Consider the following 22,510-nt stretch of genomic DNA (forward strand, 5'->3'; position numbering starts at 1 on the left):
GGTAAAGTACGCCGACTGTGCTTGTGTGGACATGGCAAATCACGAATGGAACTGCAGGTACCCGGAACTCAAAGCACTCTCTGGTTAGTCACATCGAGGAAGGTGGACTATGTTATATACCGTATATATACTCATGCTGTAAAACATGATGAACAGGAGGCGAAGCCCATGATGGACTGGAATGGCCTGTGTCTCCATTTGATATCATCGTCTATTTGAAGTATTCAGGCTATGCTGGGAAGCGTCCGGTCGTCACTATGTAGATGTTTATCAACTCAAACAAAGCACACGAAAAAGATTCCCTGAATCATTGCAATGTAGTGACCCACGGATTTTGACTCTCGCCTTGGTATCGGATGACCTAGTAGTATATGCACGCCGACGCGACAAGCGGAGTCGAACAACCAACTTATGTAATGTCTACATCCGATCACTTGTTTGTTGATGCTTGGTTGTCATGTCATTCGCCACGCACATTTGCGAGACCGGTGGCTTTGGTAGCATCAGATCAAGAGCTCGCCTTGCAATGATGGTACATTAGTAAACTACAATGACCTTCTATACCTCCTACATAGTGCTCCAGTGCCACCCACAGCTTGGAACAACCAGTTCTATTTCAACAAGAATGTATTATATCAGGGGATCATGTTCAAAACATACACATTAAATTACTTTTTACACAACTCCTTCGCCTGCTGTTCTCCCGGCAGACATCCCCAGCAATTTGAAAGGGTAAACCGCGTCCATGTCACTCGCTTCGACAAAAATTTCACCTTCATTAGCTCCTCTCCTCCATTGAACACGACTCAGTTCTGCATAGTTGAGCAACCATGCCGGATCGACATGATAAGTTGCAGCCAATGACCTGACGCTTAGCATTGCACGACAGACGGAGACGGCTGTAGTTGCTACTGCTATTCTGGGAAATAGATGTGTCTATGAGCTTTCGTGGATACCATGATGTTCAGTAACTTACCCTTCCCTCAAAGCTGGATAGTATACCTGGCAACAATTGTAAGTGGTAGTGTAAACAACTAAGGTCACAAAACTTACAGATATTTCGTCCGGTTTAGTCATGGAAAGACCGATAATTTCGTACAGCAGTGATCCTGCGATTTAATTTTAGATTATGCTGGAGAAGAATGAAGGTGTATTCACCGGCCGCAAACGTATACATCAATATCCCTCTGAGAAAATGTCAGCTTTCGTAGTAGAAACTGCAACCGTTAACCGGGCCTACTCTTTTACGAATCGGTGTATAATGCCACGTTGGTGCAACACTTTTGGGCTGACGCGAAAGCGATATATTGTCAGTAAGAGCATGGCCGTATGGACGACCAGGGATGGCAGGTACATGGCAAACACAAATGGAGGGCTCTGCGTCGGGATCTCAGCGGTCAACGTTATATGCAGGGCAGTCTTGATGGGATTAAACTCGACGCTGCCAACTATTACAGTTCCTGCCGCGCAAATGACGAAAACAGCGACCGCCAGCCATCTAATGAGGCAACTCCGGAAGAATAGATGCCACACTCGCAATGTCACGACACCTGTGCGCACTAGTCAATTCATTTGGATCGACGGATGCGCCAAAGACAAACATTGACAGAGTATCAAGACCATGAATGAAATAACGTAGCCCGCAATGAGTAACACGTTTGTTCTGTTTCAAAATGAGCTGGTCTGTAAGGCATTCATGATGTATAATAGCTCACTTCTGGAAAGCTATAAGTAAGACGCCAAACAATGATACGCGCAACTTGAGAAGTACCCACCGCAGGACTGAAAGTGTTGACCGGTCCTGCTATTCCTATATGTCCATTATTCACCAGAACCGTGACAAGTAATATTTACTATAACGAACCATACAGAGTGAGGCTAAGCAATGTTGTTAAATAATGTGCTTTTGATTGCATGCAGTCAAAACGCACCAAGCTTGTATCAGAGCCAAGTATCGGATCTGTCGAATCTAAGATTACTAATTGAAGGTAAGAAATAATCGATGACATTACGCTGAGATATAGTGCTCTTGACGCTGACCATGAACCAGACCAGAAGAAAGTTATCTAAAAAACGACGGCAGTGTATCAGTGTTATATCGTCATCGATTGTAGAAGCGAATATACCTCTTGATCTAACGTGATAGCATGGTCGTACACTATAAGGGTGAAAGATGTCAGAGCTAATCCCGTAGAGGCAGAGTACGCCGACACTGTTTGTGGGGACATGGCAAATCACGGATGGACCTGCTAGTACCGAGAAAACAGAGCACTCTCTGGTTAGTCGCATCGAGGAAGGTGGACTATGTTATATACCATATATTTACTCAGGCTGTGATGTGTGATGAACAGGAGGCGAAGCCCATCATGGAGTCACATGGCCTGCATCTCTCACATTTGATATTATGGTTATTTGAAGTGTTTTGGCAGGCTATGCTGAGAAGCGCCCGGTTGTCACTATGTGGATGTTACGTTCATCAACTGAAAGCACTCGAAAAGATTTCCTGAATCATTGATGGTAGCGACTTTTTGTTAGAAAAAGGGTACCCACGGATTTGGACTCTCGCCTTGCCATTAAAAGGTATCAACCTCTTCCATGACACACTCAGTAAAATTTGAAACATGTAATCGGTGGCAAGTAGTCACGTCCAGGAGGGTTTGAGCCGTCGTTATTCGCAGGAGTTCCCACGGCATTATTAATACTAGGGCGCATCATGTTACTGTACGATGTGACTTGGGATACTATTGATACTGCCAGTAGTAGCTAAGCTCTGGAACTCGTCAAATGGACACCAGATTGGCCAAACTTGCACTGGTTACACTTCTTGCTCGTTATCTTTTTTGATGGCTCCCTCGTTCCTCGGACGACAAGGCTGTGCGATTGTGGCGAACAAAGCCACTCAATGGCACACCGCCGGAGTTACCTCCATCGCCATTTCTCCCATCGGAAAACCGCTCGTGAGTGGAGACTATGATAAGACAGTTCGGCTCTGGCCCATCAAGAATACTACTTTCACAGCATCTAGGCTGGATTCTAGGCTCGTGACCAGCCTGGCGTATACGGTTGCACAAGTGGTGTAGCCAGGCTGGTCGATCTCGGCGTGGCAGGGCGAAGCGAGGAGTTTGAAATTTGATAGGTGCCGGTCGTGCCGGAGGTAGTTCCGATCATACAGCACAAGTTATGCATCTGCTCAGAAATTGCACAAGCGCCTTGCTTTGAAAGAAACCTTCTCTCTAAGTTGCCATGGAGGGTCTTTCATGCAACATGAGGTCCATGACTGTCATCCACGAAGTATTTTGAAGACAGCGAGAATTCTTCCTTGCTGGAAAGATTGATCAAGGTTCAGGCTGCTGATACATCATCACGGGTGGGTATAACACATGAAATGGAATCATTTTGATTGTCCTAATCAATGATTAGTGCTCCGGCACGATGTACTTGAGAGGGGATACTGTACTTTTCGCGTTATCGACAAGTGATGTTACCCAAAGCGGCATACCGGCATCTGCCAAATTTCAAACTCCTCGCTTGGCCTGCCAAATCACTCCGAGTTCGACCAGTCTGACTACGTCAATAAATTGACGCATAGTCAGACTGGTTGTTACGAGTCTAGCTGGATTCCTCATATGGCTTTGCACACCACCGTGACAGTGAGGTACACTTTAAAATCTCTTCCCGGAGGCCATTTCCAATGCGGAAAAGGTGCGGACGATACTCGTTATTGTTTTTATAATTAAATGATATTCGTAGGCCATTGAGCTCGACCCTTTGTTTCATCATGGATATGAATTGAAGCATGCAGCACCTCACGGAGCACGACGCTATGGTGAAGCAACCGAGGCCTTCAAAATTATGCTCTCCAAGTTGGATGATACTCCTGACACACAAACACGACATGGGCCCAAAACAGCTCACCTGCCTGATTGAAGACGACTAATTTTGCGGAGTTGTGCCAATAATATGTCAGTCTGTCTGAAGCAGAACATGCTACTCGATGAGCCGTCGACACTCACCTAGAAAACGCTCCACTTCGTTTGCTCAACTCCATCACTAAAGAAGCGGTCGTAAAGTATTTCACTTGGGTCATGTTATCGGAGCCGCGACTGCGTGAAATTCTGGACGAGAACGTGTATACATTGTGTCCAGTTGGAACCATGGTAAAATTGCAAAAGTTCCGCAAAGTCGCTCGCGATGCGGGGCATGGAGCGACACATACGGCATAGACCAGGGCAACAATGTTGAGCTCCGATAATCGGTCAACTCCACGTTCGTCTGGTACCGCTAATCAACACTCACCATTGTCTGCCTATCGGATGTCCCGACTTCCTTCCCAGTCTGGCACGCTCATAAACAGTGTTTGGAACTCCCGAGGATCGACTATTCAGGAATTCCTCGCTCCTAAAATTGTTCTCTTCTAGGAAAATTGGAGAACCACAAAGAGTCTGTCCGCGTCATGCAGGAGTTAGAAGATGCAACAACGCCGACTTCCGTTCGATGACGAGAGAGATGCTCCTTGTTTGGCGTCTTCGATGTCAACCTTCCTGTAAGGAAGAGAAAAGACAACGCGTTCGGACGTCTCTTGCAGCAGATTATAGCTTATTTAGGCCACATTTCTACCACTGACTGGGTAGGACAATCATCCAACTCAATAGTTGTCTGCTAGCCGGCATTTCATACACAACTCTGTCGTGCATATTGCCATATTTATCTGAAGATGAAATGTAGACATCGCTCTCTACGCTGCGACGTGCTGTGGCGCTTTACGGACGAGACATAGTAGTAGGGCGTAGATGATTGGCCTGAACCTGTCTCTAACAGACCATCCAGTCGGCTGGAGACAATGAGTCATGAGTTGAAGGTGCTCGTTCGCCTCCGACAAACTTTTGCTAGCATAGCAGTGCGTCGGGGAGTATAAGAGAATTGCTTCGGACAACACAAGCCAAATACATAGTTTCTGTTGATGTCATGACTGATCAGGACGCTGGAGATATTGTAGCTGCGAAGAATGGGGATTTCGGGACGCATTTTCATTCATACTTGACAGCACCTGCATGAACAACTACAACTTTGTTTCGTATAAAACTGTACTATACACTATCCCATACAGCACTACTGCCCACCTACTCAGTAGATGAGACTTCGCAAGGCAAATTGATGTGCCCATTACTAGTTGAGTTATTACATATGGAGTAAAGTTGTGGTTGTTAAGACATCTAGAATTGTCTTAAACCTTTCCTGGATACTCCATTTCCACAGAAGTTGACGGTAGCGATCTGCAGGGAAGAACCACATCCATCTCGTTGACTTCAACGACAATTTCTCCTTCACTGGTCCCTCTCCTCCAGTGGACGCGACTGAGTTCAGCATGATTGAGTAACCATGCTGGATCGACGTGGCAAGTTGCAGCCAATGACCGGATGCTTAGCATCGCGCGACAGACGGAGATGACTGTGGTTGCTACTGCTATCCTGGGAAGTAGGGGTTGCTCGTGAGCTTCGGTAAACAACGGAAGATGAAGCGACCTTACTCTCCCCCTAGAGCTGAATAGTAAACCTGGCAACAATTTCAGACTTTAACCAGCCACGCAACTATGGTCATGTAACTTACAGTTATGTTCCCTGGTTGAGTCAGAGAAAGAGCGACAATTTCGTACAGTAGCGTTCCTGTAATTTGTTTCAGCGTGTGCAAAACGAGAAGAATCGAGATATATTCACCGGCTGCAAATGCATACATAAACATCCCTCTTGAGCAAACGTTAGCTTTCGAACTAGAGCCTGTGATCGACCGACAAGGGTGACCTACTCTTTTAAGAATCGGTGGACGATCCCGCGTCTCGGCAAGGCTGTTGGGGTAATGCCAAAACGATATATCGTTAATGATAACATGGTCGTATGGACAACCAAGGCTGGCAGGTATATCACAAATAATGTTGCAGGGTTCTCCTCTAAGTTCGACGGGTTGTATAGTCCGTACACGGCCGCCTGAATATGCCCAAACGCGGCGACACCAGCGGTTACAACTCCTGCCGCAGAAGCGATCAGAACAGTAACCGCCAGCCCTCTAATGAAGCGACTTCGGTAAAATAGATGCCATACCCGCAATGTTACTACACCTGTACACATCGGTTAATTCAGTGTGATCAACAAATGCAGGAAGACGAACATTGGCAGAGTTCCATAATTAGGAATGCAAGGACGAAATCTGTAATAAAAAGCCATTGTACACTATTTCCTGCGTGAACTGGTTTGTTAGGTCCTTGTCACGCATGACTCACTCCTGTGGAAAGCTGTACGTAAGGCGCCGAACGACGATACGACTGAAGAAGTGCTCACGGTAGAATTGGGAGTCACAATGCTTCCTATTCGTCTGAATCGTCAGAGCCATGTCACGTATATTCTCACCGACGGACCATAGAATATGAGACTAATCAATGGTCATCAACAATGCGGTGTTATGAGATGGCATCAAACACGCACGACATTTGTGTTAAAGCCAAGTATCGGATCTATTGAATCCACGATTAAGCACCGGCAGCAGAATACAACTCATCGACGGCATTACACTGAGGTATAGTATTCTTGAAGTTGTCCATGGCCCAGACCAGAAGAAGGTCACCTAGAAGAGTGAGTTGAGAGTGGTTGGTCGTAGATCAGCGTGAGGTCACTATTGATGATGGAGGCAACGATACCTCTTGAGAGAACGTGATAATATGATCGTACACAACTAGGGTGAATGATGCCACGGCTAGTAAATGCGCTGAGGTAGTAGCGCTCGCAGCCTTCTGCGCTTGCCAGTCGGTGGACATGGCGAGTTGCAGATGGGTCCTGGAATGTCTACAGAAAGGACCGTTCCGGGAAATCGCATTGAGGAGTTAATGTGGACCAACTCTATATAAGTAGCAGATGACCATGCAGAGGCGAAGCTGGTGACCCTTGTGGTAACCTAATACATACACGTTGAAGTGCTCGAAAAGGATAAAGGATTATATATAGCGTGCAATCATTTTCATCAACGTACACGGCCTTTTCAAAAGTTCATGTTTCCAAATATGTCCAGATACCTTGTCGTGATGCACCTAGAAGTTAACACAGCACACCCTCAGATTCGCATGTCACCATGGACGCTTGCTCTTACTCTCTCCCGCAACAACTTCTATCATGCTCAAATCACCGGATTCAAGTAAATCCAGTAAGTCCTATTTTTATTAAAATCATCGATGCAGTGTATACTAAAAGAGTATGGCTGAAACAGCATGTTGATCACTAACCCTGAGTCTGTCACATCAGTGGCCAAGACATAGCGATCAATCTCGATGAGTCTCACTTGTGGGAGTGTCTAGACCATTGAAGTTGCGGCCATTCGAAGAAGCCAGGGTGTGAGAAGGATTCGGAGTCATGGGGAGTTCTGTGTCGCTAGAACTGCCTCGCTCGAAATCTCGTCTTCACGGTTTCCCATGGTCTTTTGGACACGACTGAGTTCTGCGTGGTTGAGGAGCCACGCTGTGAAGCGCCGCAGATGTAGATCGAATGTTGAGGAGTAACGCATGGCAGACAAAGACAATGGTTGCACCGACGACGACGCTGAATAAATGATCGGTTTCATGATTTCATTCATAAGTGAGCTATGAAAGCAACCTACCCGCCTTATAAACCTATGCAGTGAACCTAGAGAATCATAGGTTGCTGAGCAGAACAAGAAACAGTTTTACAATATTCATATCCAGCCAGTCAATGAAAGAACGATGATTGAGCGCAGTAGCGATCCTGAGTGATGGTATGACAAGTATGAAAGCCGATATCGAACTTGAATGCTTCCCGTTGCGCATGGATACCTGAGAATGCATATGGTGAGTGTTTTATGCGAGTAGCTGTACGATCAATGGCGTACTCTGAAAAAACCTTCTAGAAGCAAAGAGCGTCTTTGAAATTGGTCGCTCATCACACACCTAGCGCGCTATGGTCTATAAAGCCGGACGTGGACACGAGGGCAATAATCGTCAGGCTCTTGGTAAAACTCGGGTGCACCATCCCCTTGAAAAAGATCGAAGAGAGAGCCACCTATAAACCCATAGTCAACGCTTAGTATGCACACGGTGTATAGCGACACCCTGTTCCTCGCGAAAAGGCACCAAACACAGAGAGCGATGACAGCTTGGAAGGTCGTTAATAGAAACAAATTTCAAGCTGCGTACCTTGACACAGCGCCACATCCAGAGTTATCAACGCCACATTCACAACAAACACTGCCTTGAGGCTAGGTGTGGCGCAAGCCTTGCACGAGGACGAGAGCTGGTGAGACTCACAGCTATGAGTGATCTGAGCAACTTGGCACACCAAAAACATCTCATCAATGATCTCTTACGGTAGATTCGGAGAGATGAAAGTGCACGACATGAAATCAGAGATCACCTTTGCCATAAGAAACCTCCTTGCGGTACACTGAAAGATGATGAGGAGCGATCATACTAGTTAGACGCTTGGTGCTCACAATGCTCGAGTTAGTCCTAAAATATCGTATATGCAGATGGACAATCAAGGAGATATTGTACCGTGGTCTGTAGAGTGCATCAATGCGGTCTCACCAATAATGGAGTCGGCCAACACTGGGGTTGGCATGGCTGAATAAGTGAGGGAGGGTTGTAGGATTCTCCTTATGAATTGTAAAGGATTATATATACGCACAATGTGTCCTCTGAGGCAGTGCCTATCATAGTCATGGCACCTCTCGCGCTGGAGTCACTGCCAGAAGCTCAATGTAGAAAATCACGCGCTTCGCAACAAAAGTCACTATTGTGGCGGTGAACCTCTCAACCCATCATGCATCATGTTCTGGACTTCGACCATGTGGAAATAGATGCAAAAATGAAGCACCCGTCCGATGGATTTGGTGGTCCTACTCTGATCTGAAAAGCTCTGAACAAGCCAAAAGGAACTTCCACGCTTGTCACAGATTGTCACTGCAGGATTATCGATGTGTATGATCGTGTGGAGTACAGTGGTAGTGCTTGCCGTGGCCTAAGTGGATGAACTTGCAATGTTGCTCCAAGAAAAAAGCATCCCAAGAGCTCGACTTGGACACGATGGGACACGATTGAAATGTTGACACATGTAGCGGGCGTTATAGCAGCCCATTTGCGGAAATTTACCTAGGTCCCTGGGAGTTAAACTCAAGACAATATGGAGCACATTACTCACCATTTTTTTCTCAATTGAAGCTTGATTGAAGCGGGTATTGTACCAATCGTGTTTGGAATTTATCAAAGACGTAAGCTCCACACTCCTGCAGGGTAAGCGGATTGAATTCAGCTGCCCAAGGGGGAAAAACTGTCAGGCGTTGTCAGGCCAAATGGTCTAAAAACGCGTCCACTTTCGACGGGAATGATGTGGCTGAAGCATAACTCCATTGGACGCACTTTGACTAAGCGGGAATGGAGTGGAACGAGATCTGAAATTGATCAGAAGTACTAGCAAAGTAAAGTCTCCATGAATGACAATTTTTGCATGGCATGAATGCATAAGGGCATGCGAGGACAATCGACGTAGATGTAGGTAACCATAACTTCAACACACTCAAGGAGCGAACAACGTGTTGAGGAAAGCCTCTCCAGCAGAGGAGCCCTTGGCCTTCTTTCCTTTCTTGTCTTTTTGTGCCTTGACACGCTCCTGTTTGACTATAACACACCAACGTAATACATGAGTGATCAATTTGATTAAATGAAAGGTATATAAGATACATACGCAACTCTTGTCTGCGGAGGGTCTTGGCGTAAGGGTTCATGCGGAAGAGAACGCCCTTGTTGACGAGGGGGTTCTTCTTCTGCGTCCATGGGCGCTTCTGGACCCTTGGGCCTGCAGGGCGAACAACAGATTGAATCTCAGTGCTGTTGATGAGACGAGTAACGTCGGGGTTAGAGATCTTAGCAGTGGGAAGGCTATACGGGACAAATCAGTCGAGCAATAAGGCACTGCATACGAGACATACAGGTAGTCCTTCTTGTACGAGGAGGCTTTGTCGAAGGTGCCGAACACCTCATCAAGGAGGCTGAAGGCGCCCTCTGTCCAGATGACGAAGCGGCCAATGTGTCCACCAGGAGCGAGTTGGAGAAGGTTCAACCTTTGGACGTTGACGAGTTCGACACCAGGCAAGTTACGGAAGGCCTGGACGATGCCGTTGTCGTCCTTGAAAACGACAAGAGGGCCACGACGTTGACGGTAGCGGCGGTTGCGCATCTTGCCCTTTCCTGCACGGAGTTTGCGCGAGTTGGACACCTTGGTGACATCCGTGTATGCATTCAGGGCCTTGAGGAGAGTTATAGCCTCCTTTGTTTTCTTGAAGGACTCAGCTGCGTTATCAACGACAAGAGGAACCTCGGCGATTTGCTCGATACGGTGACCGCGGGCGAGAACAAGGGATGGGAGCGCGGAAGCTGCGAGTGCGGAGACGGTAGCGAAGCGGCGCTGGTTTTGGTTGACCTTGACGTGCCATTTGCGCCAAGTCTTGGTGGGGGCGAACATGCGACCGCCACGGCACATGTTTCCAAAGGCAGCCTAAGGATATATTGTCAATGATGGAAGATCGGAGATTGGATGACTATCCCCGCACCTGGCCAGAACGGTGGGTACCACCACCACCGACACGAGGAATACGCGCAACAGCGCGACCAGTACCCCAGGACTCAGCGGAAGTCTGATGGCCAGCCTTCTCGCTGACAGCGTAAGCCTGACGCCTGTTCTTGGCCATGCTCTCTGAGACAATGTCACATTTCTGATAAAGTGCCAAACACTTGTTACGCACTGTGAACCTGGGCGACTACATCAAGCCTGATGGGAGCTGTGAGGACGGCAGGAAGGGGAAGGGAGGTTGAGGCCTCTACATGAGATAGACTTTAGTATGGACGGACAGCAAGCCGAGAAATGTGTACAAACCTCCGGAGACGGATTGGACGGTAACGGTGGGTCTTGAGGCCATTGTCGTTGATCTTGACGGTCTTGACGGTCTTGACGGTCTTGAGATATTCTAGCCTGCCTAACGTTGATACAGTAAATAGAGTTTGCTAGTTACAAGCCTCAGAGCAAATACGACCAAACAATCTTTTTAAGCAAATTTCTTCACTTTGACAATTAGACAGGAATCCACTTTTAATATTCTACAGACTTAATCCGTCTACACCAACTTAAATTTGTTCTACCCTCCGGCCATTAAGCTTATCTCTACGACTCGCAGGAACCTCGCCAGCATGTGGTCACGAATTTTTGGCTCAAGCACCCGTGTTATGACTCGATCAAACGACACATCTGCGTCTTTTGGTACAGATATATCATAGTGGTAAAAGAGTGATTGATTGATTCACGGGAACATTGGAAAAGGAATCCGAGTCAATCACTGGCATTGAGTCTGCAGACACGACATCGAAAATGACTTCTTGTACGGCATTTGCAAGGGACTGCGATCAGGCATCCTCACTTTCATGGAGGGGCCCAGCAGGGTAACCTATCGGTGCAGGTTGTCTGCGTCATATAAAAGTAGTCTCTCCTAGGCAGAATGTTACAGAAGGAAGACAGTTGTCCCTTCTAACATGAGGGTATCTCTACTGCACACCTTATCACCTGTGGAAGAATGAACTCGTCCGATGAATGGAGTTGCAGTCAAAGGTTTGAGGTTTGTAACGTGTGGCAGACTAGCACTGACGAGCCTCTGAATCAGCAAAAACACACAGGGAAAGAGATGTACAGTCTCATCTGCAGGCGGTTCACACTGCACAGTCATCTATTTCAAAGATTTGGAGTGTCCAAATTTAACATTATCTATCTCCGAGCTACTCGTACGTCCGATGGTGTCTAATTGTTAAGCATAGCATTTACCAAGAGTCTAAACCAAGATGGGCGTGCTGACCGGTGACCACTCATACCAACTTTCAATCTTATCTCTGTGCATAGGTTGCCTAATTTAAGGTCGAGGCGTGGCGCCCGGGACAGACTGACAGTACTTGGCACAAACTTGGCACAGTTAACGTTCATACTCTGCCTTATGAGTCATACATGCCCACGGTATACACGCCTGTCACGGTTCAGAAGTGGATATACGAGCTATAGGTTTATTCTGCCATAAGCCCGTCCATGGTAAGTCGTACATGGAACAGATTCGATCTTTTACTTTTACTGCTCCTCAGCCACGTGGAGTCTCCTACTTTTAAATCTTTTACTGCGGTTATTCATGCCTCTTGCATCACCTTTCGTCGACTACAGGTTTACTAATCGAATACCCCACAGTCCGGCGATTATACTACAACCATCTTGTCTCACACACTCTATCATCATGATCGCCTTTGCAAGCATGTCGACTGAGTCGAACCCCCCTCCGGGGCCGGGCCCTCTGTGAAAGCTTATGTGCCTGAGAGTTTGGATAAATATTTTGGCGAATTTACTCAACAATCTTAATAACATGATGTGCGTCATGACATATAACTAGAGTGTTGGATAACAAATCATTTAGACACAGACAAAGACTGTCAAGGCGTTTTTAGTGATGGATCTTCACGGCAGCCGACCACAAGGAAATCTTGGCCAGTAACTGCGAATGGATGAATCGTTTACCCTCTGATTCGAAGGACCCGTGCTGACATCTTCAAGTAAGAAAGCACTCCTACTTCTAATTCAGGAGATAGAACCGAGGGAAGAAAACCGATGGCCAGCGACGAAGACGGGTTTGAAACTCCTGATGATTGAATCGATGTGACGAAATAAGGTACGTCCTCATTCTCCTTAGCAGCCTATATCAACAGTCCACCCACATCAATTATTACTCACTTCCAGCCCCCTCTATCATCTCCACTCTATCATCCCCAAGTATTACTTCTTGAGTGACACGATGAACGCACAGCAATCTAAAACAGTTAGTAGTGACGTGGGCCCAGTCAAAGCGAAACTATGTACTGACCTTTTGAATGTCTCAGGCTGGATCCACCCATCAGCCGGACCATCTATACAAAGGAAGGCGAGCTTCACTGCCCCTTAACATCGTAGTCATAGGATGCGGTCTGGGAGGTCTCGCCGCTGCATATTGCCTCGCACAGGCAGGCCACAACATCACCATCCTCGAAGCAGCGTCAGCCATCGGTGAAGTGGGTGCTGGCGTTCAAGCCAGTCCCAACGTCTCGCGTCTCTTGATGCGTTGGGGTCTTGGCCCACGTCTTGAAGAACTTGGCGTCAAAATTCAGGCTTTAAGCTTTAAACGATGTGAGTTCCATCAAATTGTTGTCTCGGCGCTCTTGTTTAATGACAATTTCCAGGGGACAACGATGAGGTCGTGGGGTGGACGCCGCTTGGAGATGTGATCGATAAGGAATATGGTTCCCCTTTCTACCTCTTACACGTTAGTCGTATCCTTATTGCACCTATTCTTTCTGACGAGGAAACAGCGGGCTGATTTCCATCGTATGCTCTACGAAGCCGCTGAGCCATACTGTAACATTCGCGTTAATAGTCGCGTTGTATCCGTGGACCCATCGAAACCTAGTGCAACTCTTGCTTCCGGGGAGGTCGTATCTGCTGACCTAATCATTGGCGCTGACGGAGTCAAAAGTGTTACTCGGGAGTATATTGTCGGTGGGCCCGATAAACCCAAGGCTACTGGAGATGCTGCTTACAGAACCCTCATCCCGGTGGAGAAACTCCTAGAGGACGAAGAGCTGAGACCATTGGTGGAGAAAATGGAATCAAATATATGGATGGGCCCAGGAGGTCACATCGTCGGCTATACTATTGTAAGCCGACTGTTCAGTTAACATGGTTAACATCCCCGGGAACTAATGCGAGAGCCGGACAGCGTGCCAAGACAGAATTTAACCTCGTCATGATGCACCCTGATGAAGATGAAGGGGGCATTGAATCATGGACTGCTGAAGGTAACGTGGACAAAATGAAGGAGACCTACAAGGGATGGAGCACCACGTTAGTGACTCCGTTTTAATCCCCACCTTGTTCATGCTAACTGGTGGCGTGGGCGGGACGCAGTATTCAAAAGCTTATGGCGCTTGTTCCGTCAACACTCGATTGGAAGCTGATCGCCCGAGACCCACTGTCTTCGTGGATTCACAAGGATGGCAAGTTGGCCTTACTGGGAGACTCGTGCCACCCAATGCTGGTTTGTATAAATTCTCGATCAAAACAGCACATACTGAGTGTCATATTCTCTTAGCCGTACCGCGCACAAGGGTCAGCCATGGCGGTAAGGAGGAGTGAAAACAGTCAAACGAGTGCTGACATCAGAGTTTTCTAGATTGAAGATGCTGCCATCTTAGGCAACATATTCTCGCATTGCTCGCACCGCTCACAGATCTTGCCTCTCCTACATGCCTACCAATCTCTCCGGTACGACCGTGCTACCGCGACACAGAACTCCTCAAAACTAAACCGGCACATATTCCACCAACCCGACGGGCCGGAGCAAGAGGAACGTGATCGCGACATGCGTGCTGCCATGGAGGACGCGTTACGCGTTGCTCGTGGTGAGAAGAGCACACGTGTACTGACAAGCAACGCGAATCAGTGGGCTGATAAGACCAAGAGCGATATCCAATTTGGATACGATGCGGATGAGGAGGCAGAAAAATGGTGGCTCGAGAATGGGACCAAGCTCATGAATCTCATTCCTTCAATTGAACTCAAGCAAAGAATTGTACATGCTGCAAATCGCGATCACTAACTCCATAGTTATTTGGATTCTAGATTATTGGCTGCCGTTTAGCTCAGCAGTCCTATCCTACATTAGCACTGTACTAGTAACATTTTGAATTTTCACAATATTCTGAACATCCCTCAGATATGATAGCCGCTGTGGTGATTTCATCGACCGTTGAGCTTTCCTGTCGTGGGACAGGGGGGATGGCAAGGAGGCGCGTGGCTCTGGGACACCTTTCCCATCTGAGCTCCTGCAAAAACTTGTGTCTTAGAGTGAGGTGAAGTGAGGATTCTTACCTGAGACACGCAGGTTTCGCCACGGAGCCAGCGCGGGATGCGAGAAGTACGATTTTATAGTCCATTGTGCCGTAAATATTACCTCTGCAGCTCAAAAACTCGAATTTTGCGACTAAAAGAATTGTCCCTTACGCGGAACACCACACCACACGTTCTTCCAACGTACTCAAAATTTTCTGCCACGAACACATCGCAGAAAATACGCATCTCTGCTTCAGAAGTTCAATATTCGCGCCTTGTGTTTATCAGTCACATGACCTGGAAAAATCTGGCCCATTAGTATTTTAGAGTTTCTCAGGAACATCGTGGGATTTTTGATGATTTGTAAGCGCTTTTGACCCCTTTGGGTAACTGCGTTCGTGGGCAGCACACCTTGACCACTAAATATTGCGCTATTGTCCTCCTTCAGCTCTCTCGTGTGTCATAATGAGCTTCCAGGACATTGAAACTGGTCTTGCACGTACGGGACAGTCCAGTTCGACAGCACTTCAGCCGCGTGAAGAGTCTGCGTTTCTCTCCTTGCAATCGTCACTTTCACTCCAGGTGTTCAAGATAAATTCGAATGTACAGGGTATTCTCAAGCTGGTCGACCAACTTGGCACTACAAAGGATTCTGCCACGCTTAGGAAGTCATTGTACGTATCACTCGCTAGGTATCACCTCAGTTACTAAATGCACTATGGGCGCAGACATGACCTCACCGAAACCACGAGGGCTATGGCTAAGCGAGGCTCTGAGGACTTGAAGAAGATTGCCTCAACCGCTACGGCAAGCGTAAATTGATATTTTACACTGATGCTTTTGTCAACTGAATCGGACGTACCAGCCTCAACACAAGACCTCAGTTCAGAAAATATCACATGACTTGCAACTGTCTTTGGTAGCGTTTCAAAGAGCACAACAAGTTAGCGCAGAGCGCCAGAGATCCGTGGTAGAAGGGGTGAAAATAGCAGTAGAAGATGATCACTATGATGATGCGTGCGTTACTTTCCCCGTGAAGGTGCAATAGCCTCATGTTTCTACAGGCTGCGCCAACGAGAGCCAAGCGCGTCTCCCCGACTACGTCAGGCTCAACTTCTTCAGTCACAGCTTTCTCCGCACGAGCTTGCGTACCAAGAGTCTTTGATTCAAGAACGAGAAGCGGAAATCCAAGAGATTGAGTCCGGTATACATGAACTATCGGAGATCTTCCGTGACCTTGGGACACTCGTCAACCAACAAGGCGGCATGCTTGGTATGTGCATGGCTTCCGTTATGATCACTGGCTCACTGGCACCTTCTGTTCTTTTCCCTTTTTTCGCAGACAACATCGAATCAAACGTGTATTCCATCGCTGTAGATACCCAGGGGGCAGCTGAGGAGCTTTCGACTGCTTCCGAGTACCAACGCAAAGCTGGACGACGTGCAGCGTGTCTCATGATTATTCTCGTCATCGTCGTTGCAGTTGTGCTTTTGGCTGTACGTAAAATGACCACCACTGCAGGTAGACTTGACTAATCGACCTCCAGATTTTATCATAGATGTGTGGCCTTGTGTCGTCGCCTCTCATACCTTTGCAAGTTTTATATTAGCTGATGGATTATGGACCTCGTTGTAGATATGTTTCACCAAGTGTTTTTATTTCTAACGTCTATTTCTTATATCAATGCACTTTGATTGATACCCTCCCCAGTGAATGTGCGTGTGGTAAGTTAGAACGAGGATAGCTTAGATGGCTATATTCTTTCTCGATGTGTGATATGTGCGTGATACGTAGTCTCGCATACGTATGAAATCAGAGTTTGTATCTTACATAAATCGATCAATATTGGACGCCCAGCGTTTATTGTTCTCTCTCACTGTGTAGCGCTTCACGACCCGCACACGTGTTGGACTATGACTTCTATCTCGGCTGTCTTTCGCTCCTGCTAATACCCCACTTCAGACAGGAGGAATACGTCAGAAACGACGCGTAAACTAGCAAGCGGCCCGAAGGCACATCCATTTCTGTTCCGCCTCGACTCGGAGGCATTCGATTCCCACAAGCTGAGCGCGCTTTACTCAAGGCTCCAGCCTGTTCGTACATAGCACCTTACAGCACGAAGCTCAAATAACTCCTGTCCGGGAAACTTCTAGAGGAACCTCGAATACACATCTTCAATGAACACCGAGGGCGCCAAACCGCTATGGATTCACGGATTACGCGTTAGAAGCTTGCCCATCAGAACACCTGCTCCTGATTATTCTGGAAATATGGAAGATAGAGAATTGTGCGGAAATGTATGGTGTGCTTCGTTCTCAAGCTTTTCTCTATTTCCGACTTCATCGTCTAGTATCCCCAAAAAGACCATCATTGTTGCTGAACATCATCCCGGCTAAAGGTTTGCTAATCCCACTGCCTGCCCACCTCCATGCCCTTCGCTTACTCGAGTACTACCAATCTCGGCAGGCGGATTTTTCAACGGCGGAGCGCTGTAGATGGAAGTCTCATCAGTGCATCTTTGCCGACTGCTCAAACTCAGTCTCCTTCCGCCGGCAAATCGTTTATGCGCGCCTTTTCACGTTCATTTAAATTCTAATGTCCCGTGTTGGCATTCGCCCCTAACAGCAAGTTTCTTTTAGTATCAATGCGTTTAACGCACCGCAGTCCACGCGCAAAAGGCGATTTCCATGGCTCATCACATTGCGGTTCAGCGAAATTGAACCTTGGACTAGAGTTTTACCCGCTCTATCCGAGCGCGCCAGAATACCTCCCTTGTGGCGTTCGAGGCCACCTACTCATCGCTTCATTCAGGGTACCTCATAGACGTGTGATCTCGGTGCCTTTGACACTGGCATCCTTGACGTCTGTGCCGGCCTCACCTGCATTCTATTTCGCCTTGCCAGAAGGTGAAGCGCGACTGATGCGGTCCATGTAACGGCGTCTAGAGATCCATGGTGCCACGTCTATACCACCAGTGTATCGAGATCTTTACACCCTGTCGTTATCTCCTGCGACGTTTTCGAGGACGGTCTTCCTGAAATGCAATGATGGATAATCACCTTGACAGGTCCCGAGTCTCGACTCTCCACTCCAATGGGGTTGAAGTTCTAAATGACTTTTGCAAATTGCAAGTATTGAAGTAATCAGGGCGCCGCAACTCTTCCCTATCAATTGATACGAACTTTGGATTCCGAAATTATAATACCTATTCCTGCAAGTGGTATTCAAATCATAAGTCTTTGATCTAAGATTTCATTCTCACCTATCGGTAGATATGCCATCAGGGCGTTCTCGACGGATACCTCTGATCAAGCTTTAATCGAGCCTATCGGTCTTTATCCTGTGCGTGCCCTAGCCCGCCCGCCCGTGACACATATTTAGCAAGCACGTTGAGTCCATTACCAAGATCAGACAGTCGCTCAACACGTGCATGCATGATTTCATATCAACAAAATATCACCTTAATACATTATAACCGAGTTAAATAACTCCAGTTATATACCTTTTGACGTTACATAGTAACAATGTTTATGTATTTCCACCATTGGGTATAGAATAATCGTCCATAAACGATAGGATCTGAACGAAGGGTGTGGACACCACGCAGAAAAAAATTATAGTTTGATAGATCGAACAGGATGAGCATCAGCCCAGCAACCTGTCCGTCTCCGCAACCCCATTCTGTCGGTCCTTGCGTATGAGCCCACGACAGCTCCGCACCGTATGTTTCACCCCGTCCACTGCTCGACTGAAGAGCCAGTTCCTCGCACGCCAGACCGGATGGTCGCGTACATCGACGCGGTCTGGGCGGAGGCGGTCCTCGTTATCGACGACGATAGCAAGCGTTGTAACCGTGGTGATAATCGCTGCAAGTGCTGTGGAGGCGGAAATCATAAACATGATAACCATCTGGAGCCGCGCTGCCTGCTGAACTGAAGAGCCACCAAGTATGGCACCTGAAACCCTTGATCAGTATGACCATTCGTCCACATCGTGGCGCAGATTCTTACCGGTCATCATGCCTGGAATAGCAATGATTCCGATCACGCTATTGTCAAGGGCAAACACTGAATTAGAAGCAGCTTGGTATTTTGAATGATACGAACCTCATTTGGCTGATCGTTGGAGCCAGTGCAAGACGGAGAGCTTCTCGTGCAACAGGTCTACATGCTTCAAAACGCGATGCTCCAAATGAGAGGTACATTTCGACTTTGTCGCGATTGTCGCTGCAAGAACGTTGGTTAATATCTAGATTTTAAGTACATTAGTGGCACGACTTACTATATCTCCCGCAGTACATAGGACACGGCAACAACGATTCCCGAGACCGTGCCTCCACATAACATACCAACAATTGGAACTTGTAGTTACAAGTCAATACCACTGATCTCGCACAAAGAGATCATGACATACTATATTGTTCGGGCTTCCAGAACGGCTCTATGACCATGGCGAAGCGGATGCCAATGATAGAGACAGGTATCGTCGAGCACAGCATACCAAACAGTACGCAAGAGAACTATGGAACTGTTCAGAATAGAATATAGATACGATCATGGTAGAACTCGCCATGTAATTGTAGCGCTTTTTAGACTTGTTTATAACTTCTCTGCGTTAGGGACCGAGACAACGATAATAATCGCTTGGGACATACCTGCCTCGACAGTTCCTAGTAAATTCATCAAACCTGGATATCATAATTTTAGTGCCCGGCTACCTCGAGTGAATACGAAAAACGCTCACATGCAATACCGCCCACTGCCCATGGATTATTTGTCTCGAACACTTTCTGCAACACCATCGCCACTAGCCCCAACTGCACTACACATCGTATAGCCGCGGAGAGTAGCGACGATCCTACTCCGAGTTGTAGCGAAGTAGAAATGAGGGCATTGAAAATAATGAAGGAGAAGCCGAGGCCGACGTTGCTCCAATCCAGGTGAGTAGAATCTGTAGGTGCGCTGTCCATGGTTTCTGGGAAGACAGATCAACTAAAGCCTGAGCCTGGGTATGACCACACGATTAGTGGTATTTGAACAACTTGCGAATTTGGAAGCATTGGAATCCGAAGAGTGGAACCCGTGGCCAGCCGCCAATAACGTTGAGCAGCTTACATATTAATATAATATCGTGATGGCGCTTGGTTCGTCGCGACACCTAAGCTTACTTACTATGAGCAATGAATTAATGATCATGCATATGGTCTGTGCATCAACGCATTATGAGTTAAACCTCTACATAGTACATACAGTCTCCGCACATTCTACAAGTATAGGTAAAAATACATAACGTCATGTTCACTGTTTGACAGCGCTTCAGCATCTTATCATTAACAATCTTAGCGAACGCACCACGATAAGAAGCAGCCTGAGAGTCCAGTCCAGTACTTTTGGCGCGTGCAACACTTGTGATTGATGGGCCCCGAGAACGCTCACCTAGTACATACCCGGAGTATCAGTGATACATTTAATTGTGAAGGGATCATTGCACGGCACCCGGTAACAAATAAGGTAATTCGTTTCCACACATTACTCAAGTATGTGTCAATCAAGCTTCAAGGATAGCAAGGTACAGAAGATATCACTTCACTCTCTCTAGTATATAAAGCTGGTCGTTCGTCTCCATCTCCAACACGCTTAACCACTGATGAAGGGGAACTTCCAGAACCTTGGCGATGCCGCCCCTTGGGAGATTCCACTGCCATCTTGAGAACCCCTGCACGCTGTCTACTAATTTCCATCGACCGGTCCTGGTGAACTCTACCGAAGACTCGGCAATGAGATGAGTGAGAGGGCTCGACGTTGTAAGATCGCGTGGGGAGAGACTTTCTGTCTTGTTGTAGACCCAATCATTTGTTGCTGGTGCGCTCATGGATGGGATATATGGTGGTGAATGACTCTGGAGGAAAAGCGAGGCCCCAGTCTGGGCTGCAAGGTTAGATATGTGAACGTGCACTGTGATGGTGTTGTCAGCGAGACTCAGAAGCTCATTCACTGTGGCTCATACCAGCATGCTGGTCTGCATATTGATCATTGAATGTTACGAGTGCAGAACCACCAGGGTAGTTTGCCATTGACGCGCATGTCGATACGATAGTGATGGCACAATTCAGAGCAAGGATGCCCATAGCTGCGAGAAACATCATTCTTCCGAAAAGACCACCTTTCCTTCGAGATACCCTGTTGAAAAGCTCAGTGTGCCTCTGATCGAACGAAGTAGAAAGTATGGATACTTACATCCACCAGGCACCCCGAGCGGCGGCGATATTGAATAGGGGAACGACGTAGATAATGAAGCGCCATTCTTTGTGACCCAAACAACTGATGAGGGCAATAAAGAGGACTGGGGGGTACATTAGGACCCGGACACGGTTATCCGACATAGCTCCGAGTACAGCCAATGGTAAGGATCCAAGAAGAAGCTTTGGAAGGTGTGAAAGGAAATACGCGTGCACAGGTGAGGTCTGCATAATGGGTGAGAAACACGAAAGAAAAATAAAGTGACAACTTACGCCCCAATCAGAACTCTTGCCTTGATATACATTGAAATATACACCATACATCTCGGGCCACAGCGGCCACTGGTTCCACATGTATGAGTCGACGGTAACGCTTAAAACTATTCGCTCAACAGTTGCAGACTTTTCAGTGCACAGAGAACAATACGCACCAATGGACAACATGCCAGACAAAAACCCAATTTTAATCAATCTCATAAAACTGATACGCCGGAGAAGAAGTGCTTGGATGGCAAGAGGAGCTAGTAATAGCACGACTTCCGAGCGCAACACAACGGCAGTGAACGTTAGTAAAGCAAATGCAACATCGGCACTCCTTCTTGCAGGATACTGAGACTGCGGAGCTCTGTCGTACAACGCGTAGAATGCAAGGTTGACTTGTGGTTGTCCTTTGTTAAGCAGAAGCTTGTGTCGCAGGAAAATCACCTACCAGGGAACAATGCGAACATGTTTGGTAATGTTCTGCCCATCCAAAACGGCAGATGGAATTGCGAACACATCAAGAGGACATACATGAGGCCAGTTGGACGACCAAATCGTCTACATACAGCCCGTCGTACCAACATGAGACCTGTTGCATTTAGCGTAGCAAGTACCAAACGCACTATGAGAAAGGTCAAAACGTTGTGAGCCGAGTGTTGAGATAGAATCAAACCTGCTAGCTGAAGGTCGAGTTTTGTGCTTAGCAGGCCCCACTGACTGGCCACATAGGCGACAGGTGAAGTGAGCCACGCAAGTAGAATGCTTCCTATGAATGTCCGTGGTACGGCACCTGAAAAGGTATTATGGTCAAACTTCGCAACAGATTAGATACGAAGAGATAGGATGAGAAAGTTTCATGCCTTGTGCAAATTATTTCTTCCAACTCCATACATAAGAACATCATGGGTTGCGTGCAGGTTGAAACTTTCTTCGACTTTCGTGTATGGTGCCAAAAGAACGTGAGCCCAGCTGGTTGCCAACAAGAGTAAATCCATAGCAAAGCTCATCGAGAATTGAATGTGAGTATCGCTGTTCTATGTCCTAAACGCAGACTCTGCATGCAGCCGAGAATAT

The 22,510-nt window shown here is 47.2% G+C and overlaps 8 protein-coding genes across 8 annotated transcripts; 2 read left to right on the forward strand and 6 right to left on the reverse strand.

Moving 5' to 3' along the window:
• Positions 1 to 459: 459 nt before the first annotated feature.
• HD556DRAFT_1535325 (uncharacterized protein) lies at positions 460 to 2,660 on the reverse strand. Its single transcript, XM_041309594.1, has 13 exons — positions 2,551 to 2,660; positions 2,127 to 2,503; positions 2,013 to 2,066; positions 1,932 to 1,960; positions 1,865 to 1,878; positions 1,776 to 1,810; positions 1,716 to 1,725; positions 1,602 to 1,663; positions 1,241 to 1,550; positions 1,159 to 1,187; positions 1,054 to 1,109; positions 977 to 1,002; positions 460 to 919 (listed from the first exon to the last, which is right to left on the reverse strand). The coding sequence occupies exons 2-13, from the start codon at positions 2,287 to 2,289 to the stop codon at positions 676 to 678; spliced, it is 1,032 nt and encodes a 343-aa protein (XP_041162002.1). The 5' UTR covers positions 2,290 to 2,503; positions 2,551 to 2,660; the 3' UTR covers positions 460 to 675.
• Positions 2,661 to 5,127: 2,467 nt separating this feature from the next.
• HD556DRAFT_277846 (uncharacterized protein) lies at positions 5,128 to 6,335 on the reverse strand. The gene is made up of 7 exons (XM_041310117.1): positions 6,333 to 6,335; positions 6,163 to 6,273; positions 5,803 to 6,112; positions 5,715 to 5,743; positions 5,608 to 5,663; positions 5,528 to 5,553; positions 5,128 to 5,468 (listed from the first exon to the last, which is right to left on the reverse strand). The coding sequence occupies exons 2-7, from the start codon at positions 6,176 to 6,178 to the stop codon at positions 5,225 to 5,227; spliced, it is 681 nt and encodes a 226-aa protein (XP_041162003.1). The 5' UTR covers positions 6,179 to 6,273; positions 6,333 to 6,335; the 3' UTR covers positions 5,128 to 5,224.
• Positions 6,336 to 7,392: 1,057 nt separating this feature from the next.
• HD556DRAFT_1306845 (uncharacterized protein) lies at positions 7,393 to 8,615 on the reverse strand (the record flags this gene model as incomplete). The annotated part of the gene is made up of 10 exons (XM_041299965.1): positions 7,393 to 7,580; positions 7,639 to 7,651; positions 7,709 to 7,831; positions 7,888 to 7,901; positions 7,946 to 8,057; positions 8,092 to 8,150; positions 8,192 to 8,270; positions 8,303 to 8,315; positions 8,488 to 8,503; positions 8,549 to 8,615. The coding sequence occupies 10 exons, from the start codon at positions 8,613 to 8,615 to the stop codon at positions 7,393 to 7,395; spliced, it is 684 nt and encodes a 227-aa protein (XP_041162004.1).
• A 414-nt stretch (positions 8,616 to 9,029) lies between these two features.
• HD556DRAFT_1359116 (ribosomal protein L4 domain-containing protein) lies at positions 9,030 to 11,082 on the reverse strand. The gene is made up of 6 exons (XM_041302558.1): positions 10,926 to 11,082; positions 10,795 to 10,869; positions 10,603 to 10,745; positions 9,982 to 10,547; positions 9,195 to 9,931; positions 9,030 to 9,145 (listed from the first exon to the last, which is right to left on the reverse strand). The coding sequence occupies exons 1-5, from the start codon at positions 10,966 to 10,968 to the stop codon at positions 9,418 to 9,420; spliced, it is 1,341 nt and encodes a 446-aa protein (XP_041162005.1). The 5' UTR covers positions 10,969 to 11,082; the 3' UTR covers positions 9,030 to 9,145; positions 9,195 to 9,417.
• Positions 11,083 to 12,867: 1,785 nt separating this feature from the next.
• Positions 12,868 to 14,816, forward strand: HD556DRAFT_1359125 (uncharacterized protein; the record flags this gene model as incomplete). Its single annotated transcript, XM_041302559.1, has 8 exons — positions 12,868 to 12,891; positions 12,953 to 13,235; positions 13,289 to 13,371; positions 13,418 to 13,762; positions 13,825 to 13,949; positions 14,013 to 14,142; positions 14,197 to 14,226; positions 14,278 to 14,816. 8 exons carry the CDS (start codon positions 12,868 to 12,870, stop codon positions 14,701 to 14,703), a joined length of 1,446 nt encoding a protein of 481 aa, XP_041162006.1. The 3' UTR covers positions 14,704 to 14,816.
• Positions 14,817 to 15,346: 530 nt separating this feature from the next.
• HD556DRAFT_1359132 (t-SNARE) lies at positions 15,347 to 16,793 on the forward strand. The gene is made up of 5 exons (XM_041302560.1): positions 15,347 to 15,610; positions 15,665 to 15,749; positions 15,802 to 15,953; positions 16,001 to 16,433; positions 16,484 to 16,793. The coding sequence occupies exons 1-5, from the start codon at positions 15,402 to 15,404 to the stop codon at positions 16,493 to 16,495; spliced, it is 891 nt and encodes a 296-aa protein (XP_041162007.1). The 5' UTR covers positions 15,347 to 15,401; the 3' UTR covers positions 16,496 to 16,793.
• Positions 16,794 to 18,450: 1,657 nt separating this feature from the next.
• On the reverse strand, positions 18,451 to 20,088 carry HD556DRAFT_279220 (uncharacterized protein). The gene is made up of 8 exons (XM_041310119.1): positions 19,681 to 20,088; positions 19,592 to 19,624; positions 19,507 to 19,541; positions 19,351 to 19,456; positions 19,219 to 19,297; positions 19,044 to 19,163; positions 18,948 to 18,985; positions 18,451 to 18,893 (listed from the first exon to the last, which is right to left on the reverse strand). Exons 1-8 carry the CDS (start codon positions 19,904 to 19,906, stop codon positions 18,583 to 18,585), a joined length of 948 nt encoding a protein of 315 aa, XP_041162008.1. The 5' UTR covers positions 19,907 to 20,088; the 3' UTR covers positions 18,451 to 18,582.
• Positions 20,089 to 20,117: 29 nt separating this feature from the next.
• Positions 20,118 to 22,503, reverse strand: HD556DRAFT_1526183 (glycosyltransferase family 22 protein). Its single transcript, XM_041309299.1, has 8 exons — positions 22,297 to 22,503; positions 21,885 to 22,248; positions 21,607 to 21,831; positions 21,449 to 21,555; positions 21,174 to 21,400; positions 20,944 to 21,116; positions 20,289 to 20,891; positions 20,118 to 20,237 (listed from the first exon to the last, which is right to left on the reverse strand). The coding sequence occupies exons 1-7, from the start codon at positions 22,441 to 22,443 to the stop codon at positions 20,518 to 20,520; spliced, it is 1,617 nt and encodes a 538-aa protein (XP_041162009.1). The 5' UTR covers positions 22,444 to 22,503; the 3' UTR covers positions 20,118 to 20,237; positions 20,289 to 20,517.
• Positions 22,504 to 22,510: the final 7 nt, after the last annotated feature.

This window comes from Suillus plorans (genome assembly GCF_016647745.1).
Source record: "Suillus plorans strain S12 chromosome Unknown HD556scaffold_18, whole genome shotgun sequence".
Taxonomy (NCBI): Eukaryota; Fungi; Basidiomycota; class Agaricomycetes; order Boletales; family Suillaceae; genus Suillus; species Suillus plorans.